The following is a 15,000-nucleotide window of genomic DNA, read 5'->3' on the forward strand; positions in this document are numbered from 1 at the left end:
ATTGGTTAAGGACACTATCACTCTGTCTCTCTGGTAGTGGGAGGGGCTAAACCAATAGGAGAGCTCAGGTAGATGAAACAGTTGGAAAAGGGGCAAGGCTTAGAAAGAGAGTGCCCCAACACATGCTGTCACAGACTCTATATAATGGAGAAGATAGGAGGCGTGGCCTCTTTCTATCTCTACGCGGCGGTTGGTTGGTCCCGGCTTCGACGTTTTTTATTTATGATTTACTTCCTGGTTGTGGTGTGGTTGTTGTTCCGGGTCGTTCCTATCCTCTACCTCGGCGGCCGCCAGCTCGTAACCGTCGGGGTTCATGGATGCCAGGATGTGGATGCGCGTGGTGTTTACGAGCGTCTGGATACGCTGGTTGCCAAGGAGATACTCGGAACACAGGTACTGTGCCAGGTAGAGCAGCAGCTGACGACCCAGGACCTCATTGCCATGCATGTTGCCAACCAGCTTGATCTCCGGTTCCACTGAGGAGGGGAGGTGGGGGAGATGGGGGAGGAGAGGGAGAGATGGGGGAGATGGGGGAGAGAGGGAGAGATGGGGGGAGGTGGGGGAGATGGGGGAGGTGGGGGAGATGGGGGGAGGGAGAGGGAGATGGGGGAGGGAGAGATGGGGGAGGTGGAGGAGGTGGATGAGATGGGGAGGGAGAGGGGGAGGGAGAGGGAGATGGGGGGAGGAGAGGGAGATGGGGGAGGGAGAGGGAGATGGGGAGGGAGAGGGTTCACGGGGGAAGAAGGGAGGGGGTGAGAGACACAGGAAAGGAATTGCTCAAGACAAAACCTGTGTAAAAGTTCATCTTAGAAGATGTTAAGACACAGGAGGTCCTCAACTAGCCCTGTACCAATAGGCTTTAAGACACAGGAGGTCCTCAACTAGCCCTGTACCAATAGGCTTTAAGACACAGGAGGTCCTCAACTAGCCCTGTACCAATAGGCTTTAAGACACAGGAGGTCCTCAACTAGCCCTGTACCAATAGGCTTTAAGACACAGGAGGTCCTCAACTAGCCCTGTACCAATAGGCTTTAAGACACAGGAGGTCCTCAACTAGCCCTGTACCAATAGGCTTTAAGACACAGGAGGTCCTCAACTAGCCCTGTACCAATAGGCTTTAAGACACAGGAGGTCCTCAACTAGCCCTGTACTAATAGGCTTTAAGACACAGGAGGTCCTCAACTAGCCCTGTACCAATAGGCTTTAAGACACAGGAGGTCCTCAACTAGCCCTGTACCAATAGGCTTTAATAAGACACAGGAGGTCCTCAACTAGCCCTGTACCAATAGGCTTTAAGACACAGGAGGTCCTCAACTAGCCCTGTACCAATAGGCTTTAATTAACAGGAGGTCCTCAACTAGCCCTGTACCAATAGGCTTTAAGACACAGGAGGTCCTCAACTAGCCCTGTACCAATAGGCTTTAAGACACAGGAGGTCCTCAACTAGCCCTGTACCAATAGGCTTTAATTAACAGGAGGTCCTCAACTAGCCCTGTACCAATAGGCTTTAATTAACAGGAGGTCCTCAACTAGCCCTGTACCAATAGGCTTTAATAAGACACAGGAGGTCCTCAACTAGCCCTGTACCAATAGGCTTTAAGACACAGGAGGTCCTCAACTAGCCCTGTACCAATAGGCTTTAAGACACTGGAGGTACTCAACTAGCCCTGTACCAATAGGCTTTAAGACACAGGAGATACTCAACTAGCCCTGTACCAATAGGCTTTAAGACACAGGAGGTCCTCAACTAGCCCTGTACCAATAGGCTTTAAGACATAGGAGGTACTCACCTAGCCCTGTACCAATAGGCTTTAAGACACAGGAGGTCCTCAACTAGCCCTGTACCAATGGGCTCCCTCGCTCACTTGCCCCATTGCTGTGCGGTTCAAACCCCAGAAATCACTCCACCTTAAATGGTTACACACTCACACAGTTCATGCCCTCCGGGGTTGTCTGTGAACTCTATGGCCAGGAGGTCTTTCCCCTCTGTGCTGCGTCCGATACTGTAGATATATAGATACACAGATCAGTACTGTAGATATATAGATACACAGATCCGTACTGTAGATATATAGATACACAGATCTGTACTGTAGATATATAGATACACAGATCAGTACTGTAGATATATAGATACACAGATCGGTACTGTAGATATATAGATACACAGATCGGTACTGTAGATATATAGATACACAGATCAGTACTGTAGATATATAGATACACAGATCAGTACTGTAGATATATAGATACACAGATTGGTACTGTAGATATATAGATACACAGATTAGTACTGCAGATATATAGATACACAGATCAGTACTGTAGATATATAGATACACAGATCCGTACTGTAGATATATAGATACACAGATCCGTACTGTAGATATATAGATACACAGATCCGTACTGTAGATATATAGATACACAGATCTGTACTGTAGATATATAGATACACAGATGAGTACTGTAGATATATAGATACACAGATCTGTACTGTAGATATATAGATACACAGATCAGTACTGTAGATATATAGATACACAGATCAGTACTGTAGATATATAGATACACAGATGAGTACTGTAGATATATAGATACACAGATCCGTACTGTAGATATATAGATACACAGATCCGTACTGTAGATATATAGATACACAGATCTGTACTGTAGATATATAGATACACAGATGAGTACTGTAGATATATAGATACACAGATCAGTACTGTAGATATATAGATACACAGATCAGTACTGTAGATATATAGATACACAGATCAGTACTGTGGATATATAGATACACAGATCAGTACTGTAGATATATAGATACACAGATCGGTAGTTTATTCATCCGTGAGGTTGTATTTCCTGTCCAAGTAAACAGCAGCAGACAACAGCCAGTACCTGTAGGTGCGGGAGATGTGAGAGCACTTGGCAGCAGTCCTCTTCAGAACGCTGTACATCTGGGCGTTGGAGTGGTACGTGAACTGAATGATGGTGGAGGGTTCGTCTGGAGACAGGTTGGAGAAAGCCACTTCATGTCTAGCTGAGAGGGAGAGGGTGAAAGGATGAAGGGGGGGGTCAAGTGATAGGGGGGAAGGGGGTGGGAGATTAGCTGAATTGATCATAGTTAGTTTTCTGAAACACCCCTTCGGGATCGGTGTCCAATCCACGGTACGGTTGAGCTAATGTAGGCTAATTTGATTAGCATGAGGTTGTAAGTAACAAGAACATTTCCCAGGATATAGACATATCTGATATGGCAGAATGCTTAAATTATTGTTAAGCTAACTGCACTGTCCAATTTACATTAGCTAAGACAGTGAAAGAATACCATGCTATTGTTTGAGGAGAGTTGCTCAGTTATGAACTTGAACATGTATGAATAAACCAAGTAGGCACATTTGGGCAGTCATGATGCAACATTTTGAACAGAAATGCAATGTTCATTGGATCACTCTAACACGTTGTACAGACACTGCTGCCATCTAGTGGCCAAAAATCGAAATTGCAGCTGGGCTGGAATAATACATTATGGCCTTTCTCTTCATTTCAAAGATGTTTTTTTCTTTATCTCTTACCAGATCTTCTGTGTTATATTGAATGACATTCCTTTCACATTGCCATAAACTTGAAAGTGTTTCCTTTCAAATGATACCAAGACCATGCATATCCTTGTTTCAGGCCTGAGTTACAGGCAGTTAGATGTGGGTAGGTCATTTTAAACTAAAAAAAAAAATTTAAAAGGGGGGGGCGGACACACATTACGATTGTCATGTTAAATTACTTGGTAAGCTCTTTCAAATACATTTGTAATGTATTTAGAAACTAAAAATGCACTCCGTCCTAACTAGCTTTTCAGGTATTTGTGAATGCTAAGACAAGGTAGAATGTATGTTTGACGTGTTAAAATTCTATTTGTGTAACAGTACATTAAAAACTCTTATTTTGTAAGACAGGGTAGAATGCGTGTTCAACATGTTAAAACTTCATTGGGCTAGGGGCAGTATTCGGAAGTTTGGATGAATGAGGTACCCAAAGTAAACTGCCTGTTACTCCGGCCCAGAAGTTAGGATAAGCATATAATTGGTGGTATTGGATAGAAAACACTCTAAAGTTTCAGGAACTGTTAAAGGTGAAAACCCGAGGAGAATCCATCTGGAATTTATTTTGGGGGCGATGACATCATTTAAAATGGCTGTCTATGGGAAAATCAATGGAATACCTCCCAGATTGCAGTTCTTAGGGCTTCCAGTAGATGTCAACAGTTTTTAGAAAGAGATTCAGGCGTATTCTTTGAAAAATGAGCTAGAATTTGTAGTTTTTCTAGGTGGCTCCCACCGCGCGGCGGTGAGGGCGCGCATTTCGTTATTTATCTCCGGTAATGAACATACTATTCTCCGTCTTAAATTGTATCATTTATTTAAATATTAGGGTACCTGAGGATTTATTAGAAACGTTGTTTGACTTGTTTGGACAAAATTTCGGGTTCATTTGTATGCATTTTGAATGAGGGTAAAAGGTGGATTACTCAGTCAAGCGCCAACTAAACTGACATTTCTGGGGATATTAGAAAGGAATTTATCGAACAAAAGGACCATTTGTTATGTAGCTGGGACCCGTGTGATTGCAATCAGAGGAAGATCTTAAAAGGTAAGTGATTTATTTTATCGCTATTTCTAACTTTCGTGATGCCTTTGCTTGTTTGGAATTTTTTTGTAATGCTTTTGTACGCGGGCCGACTATCCTCAGATAATAATCGCATGGTTTGCTTTCGCCGTAAAGCCTTTTTGAAATCTGACAAAGCGGCTGGATTAACAAGAAGTTAAGCTTTTAAACGATGTAAGACACTTGTATTTTCATGAATGTTTAATATTACGAATTTTGTATTTTGAATTTCGCGCACATCCATTTCCCCGGATGTTGGACAGGTGGGACACTAACGTCCCACCTAGCTCAGAGCTTTTAAAAATTCAATTTGTGTTACAGTACAGTAAAAACTCTTATTGTGTAATTATTGTATATTCAACAAGTTATTTTTTAGCATGTACAATTCCTGGGAGGGCTACCTCTTAACGGGGCCAACGGGTCGTGACAGCCTTCCTGTTCGCCGGCGAAGAATCGGTCACAGTCTAGGAAGTAAGGCCACGCCATGTCGATGCCCTCGAACGCGTGGCCACACCCCTTCCTCACCGCCTCACATGCACTGCGGCATGACTTTAGAAGAAGAAGAAGAAGGGGGAATATGAGGAGAAGAAGAATACTGTATTAATCCATATGAGATGGACACCCATCCTGTATCCAACCCCTCCAGCACACACACATAGACTGTTGTGGGGCTGGAACTAAATGTGTTAGCTGGGACACACCTTGAAGGGGGCGGGGCTGGAACTAAATGTGTTGGCTGGGACACACCTTGACTGTTGTGGGGCTGGAACTAAATGTGTTGGCTGGGACACACCTTGACTGTTGTGGGGCTGGAACTAAATGTGCTAGCTGGAACACACCTTGACTGTTGTGGGGCTGGACCTAAATGTGCTAACTGGGACACACCTTGACGGGGTGGGGCTGGAACTAAATGTGCTAGCTGGGACACACCTTGACTGTTGTGGGGCTGGAACTAAATGTGTTAGCTGGAACACACCTTGACTGTTGTGGGGCTGGAACTAAATGTGTTAGCTGGAACACACCTTGACTGTTGTGGGGCTGGAACTAAATGTGTTAGCTGGAACACACCTTGACTGTTGTGGGGCTGGACCTAAATGTGTTGGCTGGGACACACCTTGACTGTTGTGGGGCTGGAACTAAATGTGCTGACTGGGACACACCTTGACTGTTGTGGGGCTGGAACTAAATGTGTTGGCTGGGACACACATTGACTGTTGTGGGGCTGGAACTAAATGTGTTGGCTGGGACACACCTTGACTGTTGTGGGGCTGGAACTAAATGTGCTAGCTGGAACACACCTTGACTGTTGTGGGGCTGGATCTAAATGTGTTGGCTGGGACACACCTTGACTGTTGTGGGGCTGGAACTAAATGTGTTGGCTGGGACACACCTTGACTGTTGTGGGGCTGGAACTAAATGTGTTGGCTGGGACACACCTTGACTGTTGTGGGGCTGGAACTAAATGTGTTGGCTGGGACACACCTTGACTGTTGTGGGGCTGGAACTAAATGTGTTGGCTGGGACACACCTTGAAGGGGGCGGGGCTGGAACTAAATGTGCTAGCTGGGACACACCTTGACTGTTGTGCGGCTGGAACTAAATGTGCTAGCTGGAACACACCTTGACTGTTGTGGGGCTGGACCTAAATGTGCTGACTGGAACACACCTTGACTGTTGTGGGGCTGGAACTAAATGTGTTAGCTGGAACACACCTTGACTGTTGTGGGGCTGGAACAAAATGTGCTAGCTGGAACACACCTTGATGGGGGCGGGGCTAGAACTAAATGTGTTAGCTGGGACACACCTTGACTGTTTTGGGGCTGGAACTAAATGTGCTAGCTGGAACACACCTTGACTGTTGTGGGGCTGGAACTAAATGTGCTAGCTGGGACACACCTTGATGGGGGCGGGGCTGGAACTAAATGTGCTAGCTGGGACACACCTTGACGGGGGCGGGGCTGGAACTAAATGTGTTGGCTGGGACACCTTGACTGTTGTGGGGCTGGAACTAAATGTGTTGGGTGGGACACACCTTGACTGTTGTGGGGATGGAACTAAATGTGTTGGCTGGGACACACCTTGACTGTTGTGGGGCTGGAACTAAATGTGCTAGCTGGGACACACCTTGACTGTTGTGGGGCTGGAACTAAATGTGCTAACTGGGACACACCTTGACTGTTGTGGGGCTGGAACTAAATGTGCTAACTGGGTCACACCTTGATGGGGGCGGTGCTGGAACTAAATGTGCTAGCTGGGACACACCTTGACAGGTGCGGGGCTGGGTAGGTCTTGGCAGCGTGGGGCGAGTACGGAGCACCCCAGCAGACGGATGTCGGGGGAACACTCCCCGTTGAGGAGACCGTGGATCACAGAGAGGAGGAGGTACTCAGCTCCAGACTCCACCTCGTGACGAGACTGCTGACCTAGGATGTTAGGGAAGATGGTCCTGGGGAGAGAGGAGATGAGCAATTGATCAATTGGTTGATTGGTCGATCTGACGATCAGTCTCTTGAACAGTCAGTCAGTAGGTCAATCAATCAATCAATTAGTCAGTCAGTCAGTCAATTTGTGAATCGGTCTGTCGATCAGTCAGTGAATCAATCAGTGAATCAATCAGTGAATCATATTCGTAATGTTTTTTCTCAAACAAAGTGATTCTCTTCCATTTCCGTGTGGGAAATATATTCACTCTAGGAGTGAACCCCTATGGGCCCTGGTCAAAAGTACTGCACTATATAGGGAATAGTGTGGCACTTGGGATGCACACTCTGTCTATAGTAAGGGAGGGTAACCTGAAGACTCACCTGGAGTAGTCCAGGTCGTTGCAGTAACCCAGGTTAATCTCTGAACACACTGCGGCTGTGGAGTGAGGAGGGAGGAGGGTTAGGGGTAAGAGGAGTAACCCAGGTTAATCTCTGAACACACGGCTGCTGTGGAGTGAGGAGGGAGGAGGGTAAGAGGAGTAACCCAGGTTAATCTCTGAACACACGGCTGCTGTGAAGAGAGGAGGGAGGAGGGTTAAGGGTAAGAGGAGGAGATAACATATTTCTATCTGAATGTTCTGAAAATGTTATGTAGAACAAACATGCCTCTCTGACATGTAAAACTGGGAGTCATGTCAGCTGTAGTCATGGCATTTCTGTCAGATCCAGTGTGGTATGTACACTATAAACACTAAGATACAGTGTGGTATGTACACTATAAACACTAAGATACAGTGTGGTATGTACACTATAAACACTAAGATACAGTGTGGTATGTACACTATAAACACTAAGATACAGTGTGGTATGTACACTATAAACACTAAGATACAGTGTGGTATGTACACTATAAACACTAAGATACAGTGTGGTATGTACACTATAAACACTGTCAGATACAGTGTGGTATGTACACTATAAACACTAAGATACAGTGTGGTATGTACACTATAAACACTGTCAGATCCAGTGTGGTATGTACACTATAAACACTAAGATCCAGTGTGGTATGTACACTATAAACACTGTCAGATCCAGTGTGGTATGTACACTATAAACACTGTCAGATCTAGTGTGGTATGTACACTATAAACACTGTTAGATCCAGTGTGGTATGTACACTATAAACACTAAGATACAGTGTGGTATGTACACTATAAACACTGTTAGATCCAGTGTGGTATGTACACTATAAACACTAAGATCTAGTGTGGTATGTACACTATAAACACTGTCAGATCCAGTGTGGTATGTACACTATAAACACTGTCAGATCCAGTGTGGTATGTACACTATAAACACTAAGATCCAGTGTGGTATGTACACTATAAACATTGTCAGATCCAGTGTGGTATGTACACTATAAACACTATCAGATCCAGTGTGGTATGTACACTATAAACACTAAGATACAGTGTGGTATGTACACTATAAACACTATCAGATCCAGTGTGGTATGTACACTATAAACACTATCAGATACAGTGTGGTATGTACACTATAAACACTATCAGATACAGTGTGGTATGTACACTATAAACACTATCAGATCCAGTGTGGTATGTACACTATAAACACTAAGATACAGTGTGGTATGTACACTATAAACACTATCAGATCCAGTGTGGTATGTACACTATAAACACTATCAGATCCAGTGTGGTATGTACACTATAAACACTATCAGATCCAGTGTGGTATGTACACTATAAACACTAAGATCCAGTGTGGTATGTACACTATAAACACTATCAGATACAGTGTGGTATGTACACTATAAACACTATCAGATCCAGTGTGGTATGTACACTATAAACACTATCAGATCCAGTGTGGTATGTACACTATAAACACTAAGATCCAGTGTGGTATGTACACTATAAACACTATCAGATACAGTGTGGTATGTACACTATAAACACTATCAGATCCAGTGTGGTATGTACACTATAAACACTAAGATCCAGTGTGGTATGTACACTATAAACACTATCAGATCCAGTGTGGTATGTACACTATAAACACTAAGATCCAGTGTGGTATGTACACTATAAACACTAAGATACAGTGTGGTATGTACACTATAAACACTATCAGATCCAGTGTGGTATGTACACTATAAACACTAAGATCCAGTGTGGTATGTACACTATAAACACTAAGATCCAGTGTGGTATGTACACTATAAACACTATCAGATCCAGTGTGGTATGTACACTATAAACACTATCAGATCCAGTGTGGTATGTACACTATAAACACTATCAGATCCAGTGTGGTATGTACACTATAAACACTAAGATACAGTGTGGTATGTACACTATAAACACTATCAGATCCAGTGTGGTATGTACACTATAAACACTATCAGATCCAGTGTGGTATGTACACTATAAACACTAAGATACAGTGTGGTATGTACACTATAAACACTGTCAGATCCAGTGTGGTATGTACACTATAAACACTAAGATACAGTGTGGTATGTACACTATAAACACTGTCAGATCCAGTGTGGTATGTACACTATAAACACTAAGATACAGTGTGGTATGTACACTATAAACACTGTCAGATCCAGTGTGGTATGTACACTATAAACACTAAGATACAGTGTGGTATGTACACTATAAACACTAAGATCCAGTGTGGTATGTACACTATAAACACTAAGATACAGTGTGGTATGTACACTATAAACACTAAGATCCAGTGTGGTATGTACACTATAAACACTAAGATCCAGTGTGGTATGTACACTATAAACACTATCAGATACAGTGTGGTATGTACACTATAAACACTATCAGATCCAGTGTGGTATGTACACTATAAACACTAAGATCCAGTGTGGTATGTACACTATAAACACTATCAGATACAGTGTGGTATGTACACTATAAACACTATCAGATCCAGTGTGGTATGTACACTATAAACACTAAGATCCAGTGTGGTATGTACACTATAAACACTATCAGATACAGTGTGGTATGTACACTATAAACACTATCAGATCCAGTGTGGTATGTACACTATAAACACTAAGATCCAGTGTGGTATGTACACTATAAACACTAAGATCCAGTGTGGTATGTACACTATAAACACTGTCAGCTACAGTGTGGTATGTACACTATAAACACTGTCAGCTACAGTGTGGTATGTACACTATAATCACTAAGATCCAGTGTGGTATGTACACTATAAACACTAAGATCCAGTGTGGTATGTACACTATAAACACTAAGATACAGTGTGGTATGTACACTATAAACACTAAGATACAGTGTGGTATGTACACTATAAACACTATCAGATACAGTGTGGTATGTACACTATAAACACTAAGATCCAGTGTGGTATGTACACTATAAACACTAAGATCCAGTGTGGTATGTACACTATAAACACTAAGATCCAGTGTGGTATGTACACTATAAACACTAAGATCCAGTGTGGTATGTACACTATAAACACTAAGATACAGTGTGGTATGTACACTATAAACACTAAGATACAGTGTGGTATGTACACTATAAACACTAAGATACAGTGTGGTATGTACACTATAAACACTAAGATACAGTGTGGTATGTACACTATAAACACTAAGATCCAGTGTGGTATGTACACTATAAACACTAAGATCCAGTGTGGTATGTACACTATAAACACTAAGATCCAGTGTGGTATGTACACTATAAACACTATCAGATCCAGTGTGGTATGTACACTATAAACACTAAGATCCAGTGTGGTATGTACACTATAAACACTAAGATCCAGTGTGGTATGTACACTATAAACACTAAGATCCAGTGTGGTATGTACACTATAAACACTAAGATCCAGTGTGGTATGTACACTATAAACACTAAGATCCAGTGTGGTATGTACACTATAAACACTGTCAGATCCAGTGTGGTATGTACACTATAAATACTAAGATACAGTGTGGTATGTACACTATAAACACTAAGATCCAGTGTGGTATGTACACTATAAACACTAAGATACAGTGTGGTATGTACACTATAAACACTATCAGATCCAGTGTGGTATGTACACTATAAACACTAAGATACAGTGTGGTATGTACACTATAAACACTAAGATCCAGTGTGGTATGTACACTATAAACACTAAGATCCAGTGTGGTATGTACACTATAAACACTAAGATACAGTGTGGTATGTACACTATAAACACTAAGATACAGTGTGGTATGTACACTATAAACACTAAGATACAGTGTGGTATGTACACTATAAACACTAAGATACAGTGTGGTATGTACACTATAAACACTAAGATACAGTGTGGTATGTACACTATAAACACTGTCAGATCCACTGTGGTATGTACACTATAAACACTAAGATACAGTGTGGTATGTACACTATAAACACTAAGATCCAGTGTGGTATGTACACTATAAACACTAAGATACAGTGTGGTATGTACACTATAAACACTAAGATCCAGTGTGGTATGTACACTATAAACACTAAGATCCAGTGTGGTATGTACACTATAAACACTAAGATACAGTGTGGTATGTACACTATAAACACTAAGATCCAGTGTGGTATGTACACTATAAACACTAAGATCCAGTGTGGTATGTACACTATAAACACTAAGATACAGTGTGGTATGTACACTATAAACACTAAGATCCAGTGTGGTATGTACACTATAAACACTAAGATCCAGTGTGGTATGTACACTATAAACACTAAGATCCAGTGTGGTATGTACACTATAAACACTAAGATCCAGTGTGGTATGTACACTATAAACACTAAGATCCAGTGTGGTATGTACACTATAAACACTGTCAGCTACAGTGTGGTATGTACACTATAAACACTAAGATACAGTGTGGTATGTACACTATAAACACTGTCAGATCCAGTGTGGTATGTACACTATAAACACTAAGATACAGTGTGGTATGTACACTATAAACACTATCAGATACAGTGTGGTATGTACACTATAAACACTATCAGCTACAGTGTGGTATGTACACTATAAACACTAAGATCCAGTGTGGTATGTACACTATAAACACTAAGATCCAGTGCGGTATGTACACTATAAACACTAAGATACAGTGTGGTATGTACACTATAAACACTATCAGATACAGTGTGGTATGTACACTATAAACACTATCAGATCCAGTGTGGTATGTACACTATAAACACTAAGATACAGTGTGGTATGTACACTATAAACACTATCAGATACAGTGTGGTATGTACACTATAAACACTAAGATCCAGTGTGGTATGTACACTATAAACACTAAGATCCAGTGTGGTATGTACACTATAAACACTAAGATCCAGTGTGGTATGTACACTATAAACACTATCAGATCCAGTGTGGTATGTACACTATAAACACTAAGATCCAGTGTGGTATGTACACTATAAACACTAAGATACAGTGTGGTATGTACACTATAAACACTAAGATCCAGTGTGGTATGTACACTATAAACACTAAGATCCAGTGCACTGCTATACGGATGACATCATACCTAAGATATATTTTATTATATATTTACATTGAATTTATTTTCTTAGAAGAATAAAATAAGTTGAGTGAAACAACTTACGTTTGACTTCATCTGGACCGTTGTTGCATCTTCCTGCAAAACACAAAACACAAAACACATCACAATAGAAGTATGTGTAACCTACTGCAGTGGTTCTCTAACCTCTCCTGGAGAACCCCCAGACTCTATCTAACCTACTGCAGTGGTTCTCTAATATCTCCTGGAGAACCCCCAGACTCTATGTAAACTACTGCAGTGGTTCTCTAATATCTCCTGGAGAACCCCCAGACTCTATCTAACCTACTGCAGCGGTTCTAGAATCTCTCCTGGAGAACCCCCAGACTGTATGTAGCCTACTGCAGTGGTTCTCTAGCCTCTCCTGGAGAACCCCCAGACTGTATGTAGCCTACTGCAGTGGTTCTCTAACCTCTCCTGGAGAACCCCCAGACTCTATCTAACCTACTGCAGTGGTTCTATAACCTCTCCTGGAGAACCCCCAGACTGTATGTAGCCTACTGCAGTGGTTCTATAACCTCTCATGGAGAACCCCCAGACTGTATCTAACCTACTGCAATGTTGCTAGAATCTCTCCTGGAGAACCCCCAGACTGTATGTAGCCTACTGCAGTGGTTCTCTAACCTCTCCTGGAGAACCCCCATACTCTATCTAACCTACTGCAGTGGTTCTAGAATCTCTCCTGGAGAACCCCCAGACTCTATCTAACCTACTGCAGTGGTTCTATAACCTCTCCTGGAGAACCCCCAGACTGTATGTAGCCTACTGCAGTGGTTCTCTAACCTCTCCTGGAGAACCCCCAGACTGTATGTAGCCTACTGCAGTGGTTCTATAACCTCTCCTGGAGAACCCCCAGACTGCATGTAACCTACTACAGTGGTTCTATAACCTCTCCTGGAGAACCCCCAGACTGTATGTAGACTACTGCAGTGGTTCTATAACCTCTCCTGGAGAACCCCCAGACTCTATGTAACCTACTGCAGTGGTTCTATAACCTCTCCTGGAGAACACCCAGACTGCAGTGCTTCTCCAACATCTCCTTGAGAACCCATAGACTTACCCTCTACAGTGGGATCAACTTACTTGCACCCCTGACTGGCAATGCACAAACAATACTTCAAAAAATATAAACAACATAATTATAGAGATAAACTCAAAATACCAGCGTGTGAGAAATACTGGACTTTATTAATGTTTCAATGGAACCAACCGAAATCATAATTATTTAATACAAAACAAATTTAACCAAAATCAAGGTTTCATAATTCTTGGCACTCATTTACTACTTAGTGCAAACACCTCTGGTAAGGATTACAGCACAGTCTTTTCCTGTAATGTTTGACAAGGTTCAGGAACACATTTGGAGGGATTTTGGACCATTCCTCTATGCAGATCCTTTCAAGATCCTTCACATTCTTGGGTTTGTGCTCATCAACTGCCCTCTTCAACTCATCCCACAGGTTTTCAATTGGATTGAGGTCTGGTGACTGAGATGGCCATGGCAGAACATAGATTTTTTTTGTCACAGAACCATTTGGCCCGTTCCTGTAGGTTCATGCTCTACAACATCCGCAGAGTACGACCCTGCCTCACACAGGAAGCGGCGCAGGTCCTAATCCAGGCACTTGTCATCTCCCGTCTGGATTACTGCAACTCGCTGTTGGCTGGGCTCCCTGCCTGTGCCATTAAACCCCTTCAACTCATCCAGAACGCCGCAGCCCGTCTGGTGTTCAACCTTCCCAAGTTCTCTCACGTCACCCCGCTCCTCCGTTCTCTCCACTGGCTTCCAGTTGAAGCTCGCATCCGCTACAAGACCATGGTGCTTGCCTACGGAGCTGTGAGGGGAACGGCACCTCAGTACCTCCAGGCTCTGATCAGGCCCTACACCCAAACAAGGGCACTGCGTTCATCCACCTCTGGCCTGCTCGCCTCCCTACCACTGAGGAAGTACAGCTCCCGCTCAGCCCAGTCAAAACTGTTCGCTGCCCTGGCCCCCCCAATGGTGGAACAAACTCCCTCACGACGCCAGGACAGCGGAGTCAATCACCACCTTCCGGAGACACCTGAAACCCCACCTCTTTAAGGAATACCTAGGATAGGTTAAGTAATCCCTCTCACCCCACCCCCCCTAAGTTTTAGATGCACTATTGTTAAGTGACTGTCCCACTGGATGTCATAAGGTGAATGCACCAATTTGTAAGTCGCTCTGGATAAGAGCGTCTGCTAAATGACTTAAATGTAAATGTAATGTGTGGATCT

General features: G+C 42.9%; 1 protein-coding gene across 2 annotated transcripts in view; it reads right to left on the minus strand.

Moving 5' to 3' along the window:
- LOC124018737 (carboxypeptidase Z-like) overlaps positions 1 to 15,000 on the minus strand; it is a 38,670-nt gene that overhangs the window by 21,087 nt on the left and 2,583 nt on the right. The window contains exons 2-8 of one of the 2 annotated variants that reach the window (XM_046334091.1): positions 12,787 to 12,819; positions 7,476 to 7,530; positions 6,934 to 7,117; positions 5,073 to 5,220; positions 2,908 to 3,049; positions 1,930 to 2,003; positions 280 to 476 (exon numbers count right to left, since the gene is read on the minus strand). In XM_046334091.1, the coding sequence (XP_046190047.1) occupies positions 280 to 476; positions 1,930 to 2,003; positions 2,908 to 3,049; positions 5,073 to 5,220; positions 6,934 to 7,117; positions 7,476 to 7,530; positions 12,787 to 12,819 (833 nt within the window). Of the gene's footprint in view, positions 1 to 231; positions 477 to 1,929; positions 2,004 to 2,907; positions 3,050 to 5,072; positions 5,221 to 6,933; positions 7,118 to 7,475; positions 7,531 to 12,786; positions 12,820 to 15,000 lie in introns of both variants that reach the window. The other variant, XM_046334090.1, reaches the window with a different exon arrangement.

Source organism: Oncorhynchus gorbuscha, unplaced genomic scaffold (genome assembly GCF_021184085.1).
Source record: "Oncorhynchus gorbuscha isolate QuinsamMale2020 ecotype Even-year unplaced genomic scaffold, OgorEven_v1.0 Un_scaffold_573, whole genome shotgun sequence".
Taxonomy (NCBI): Eukaryota; Metazoa; Chordata; class Actinopteri; order Salmoniformes; family Salmonidae; genus Oncorhynchus; species Oncorhynchus gorbuscha.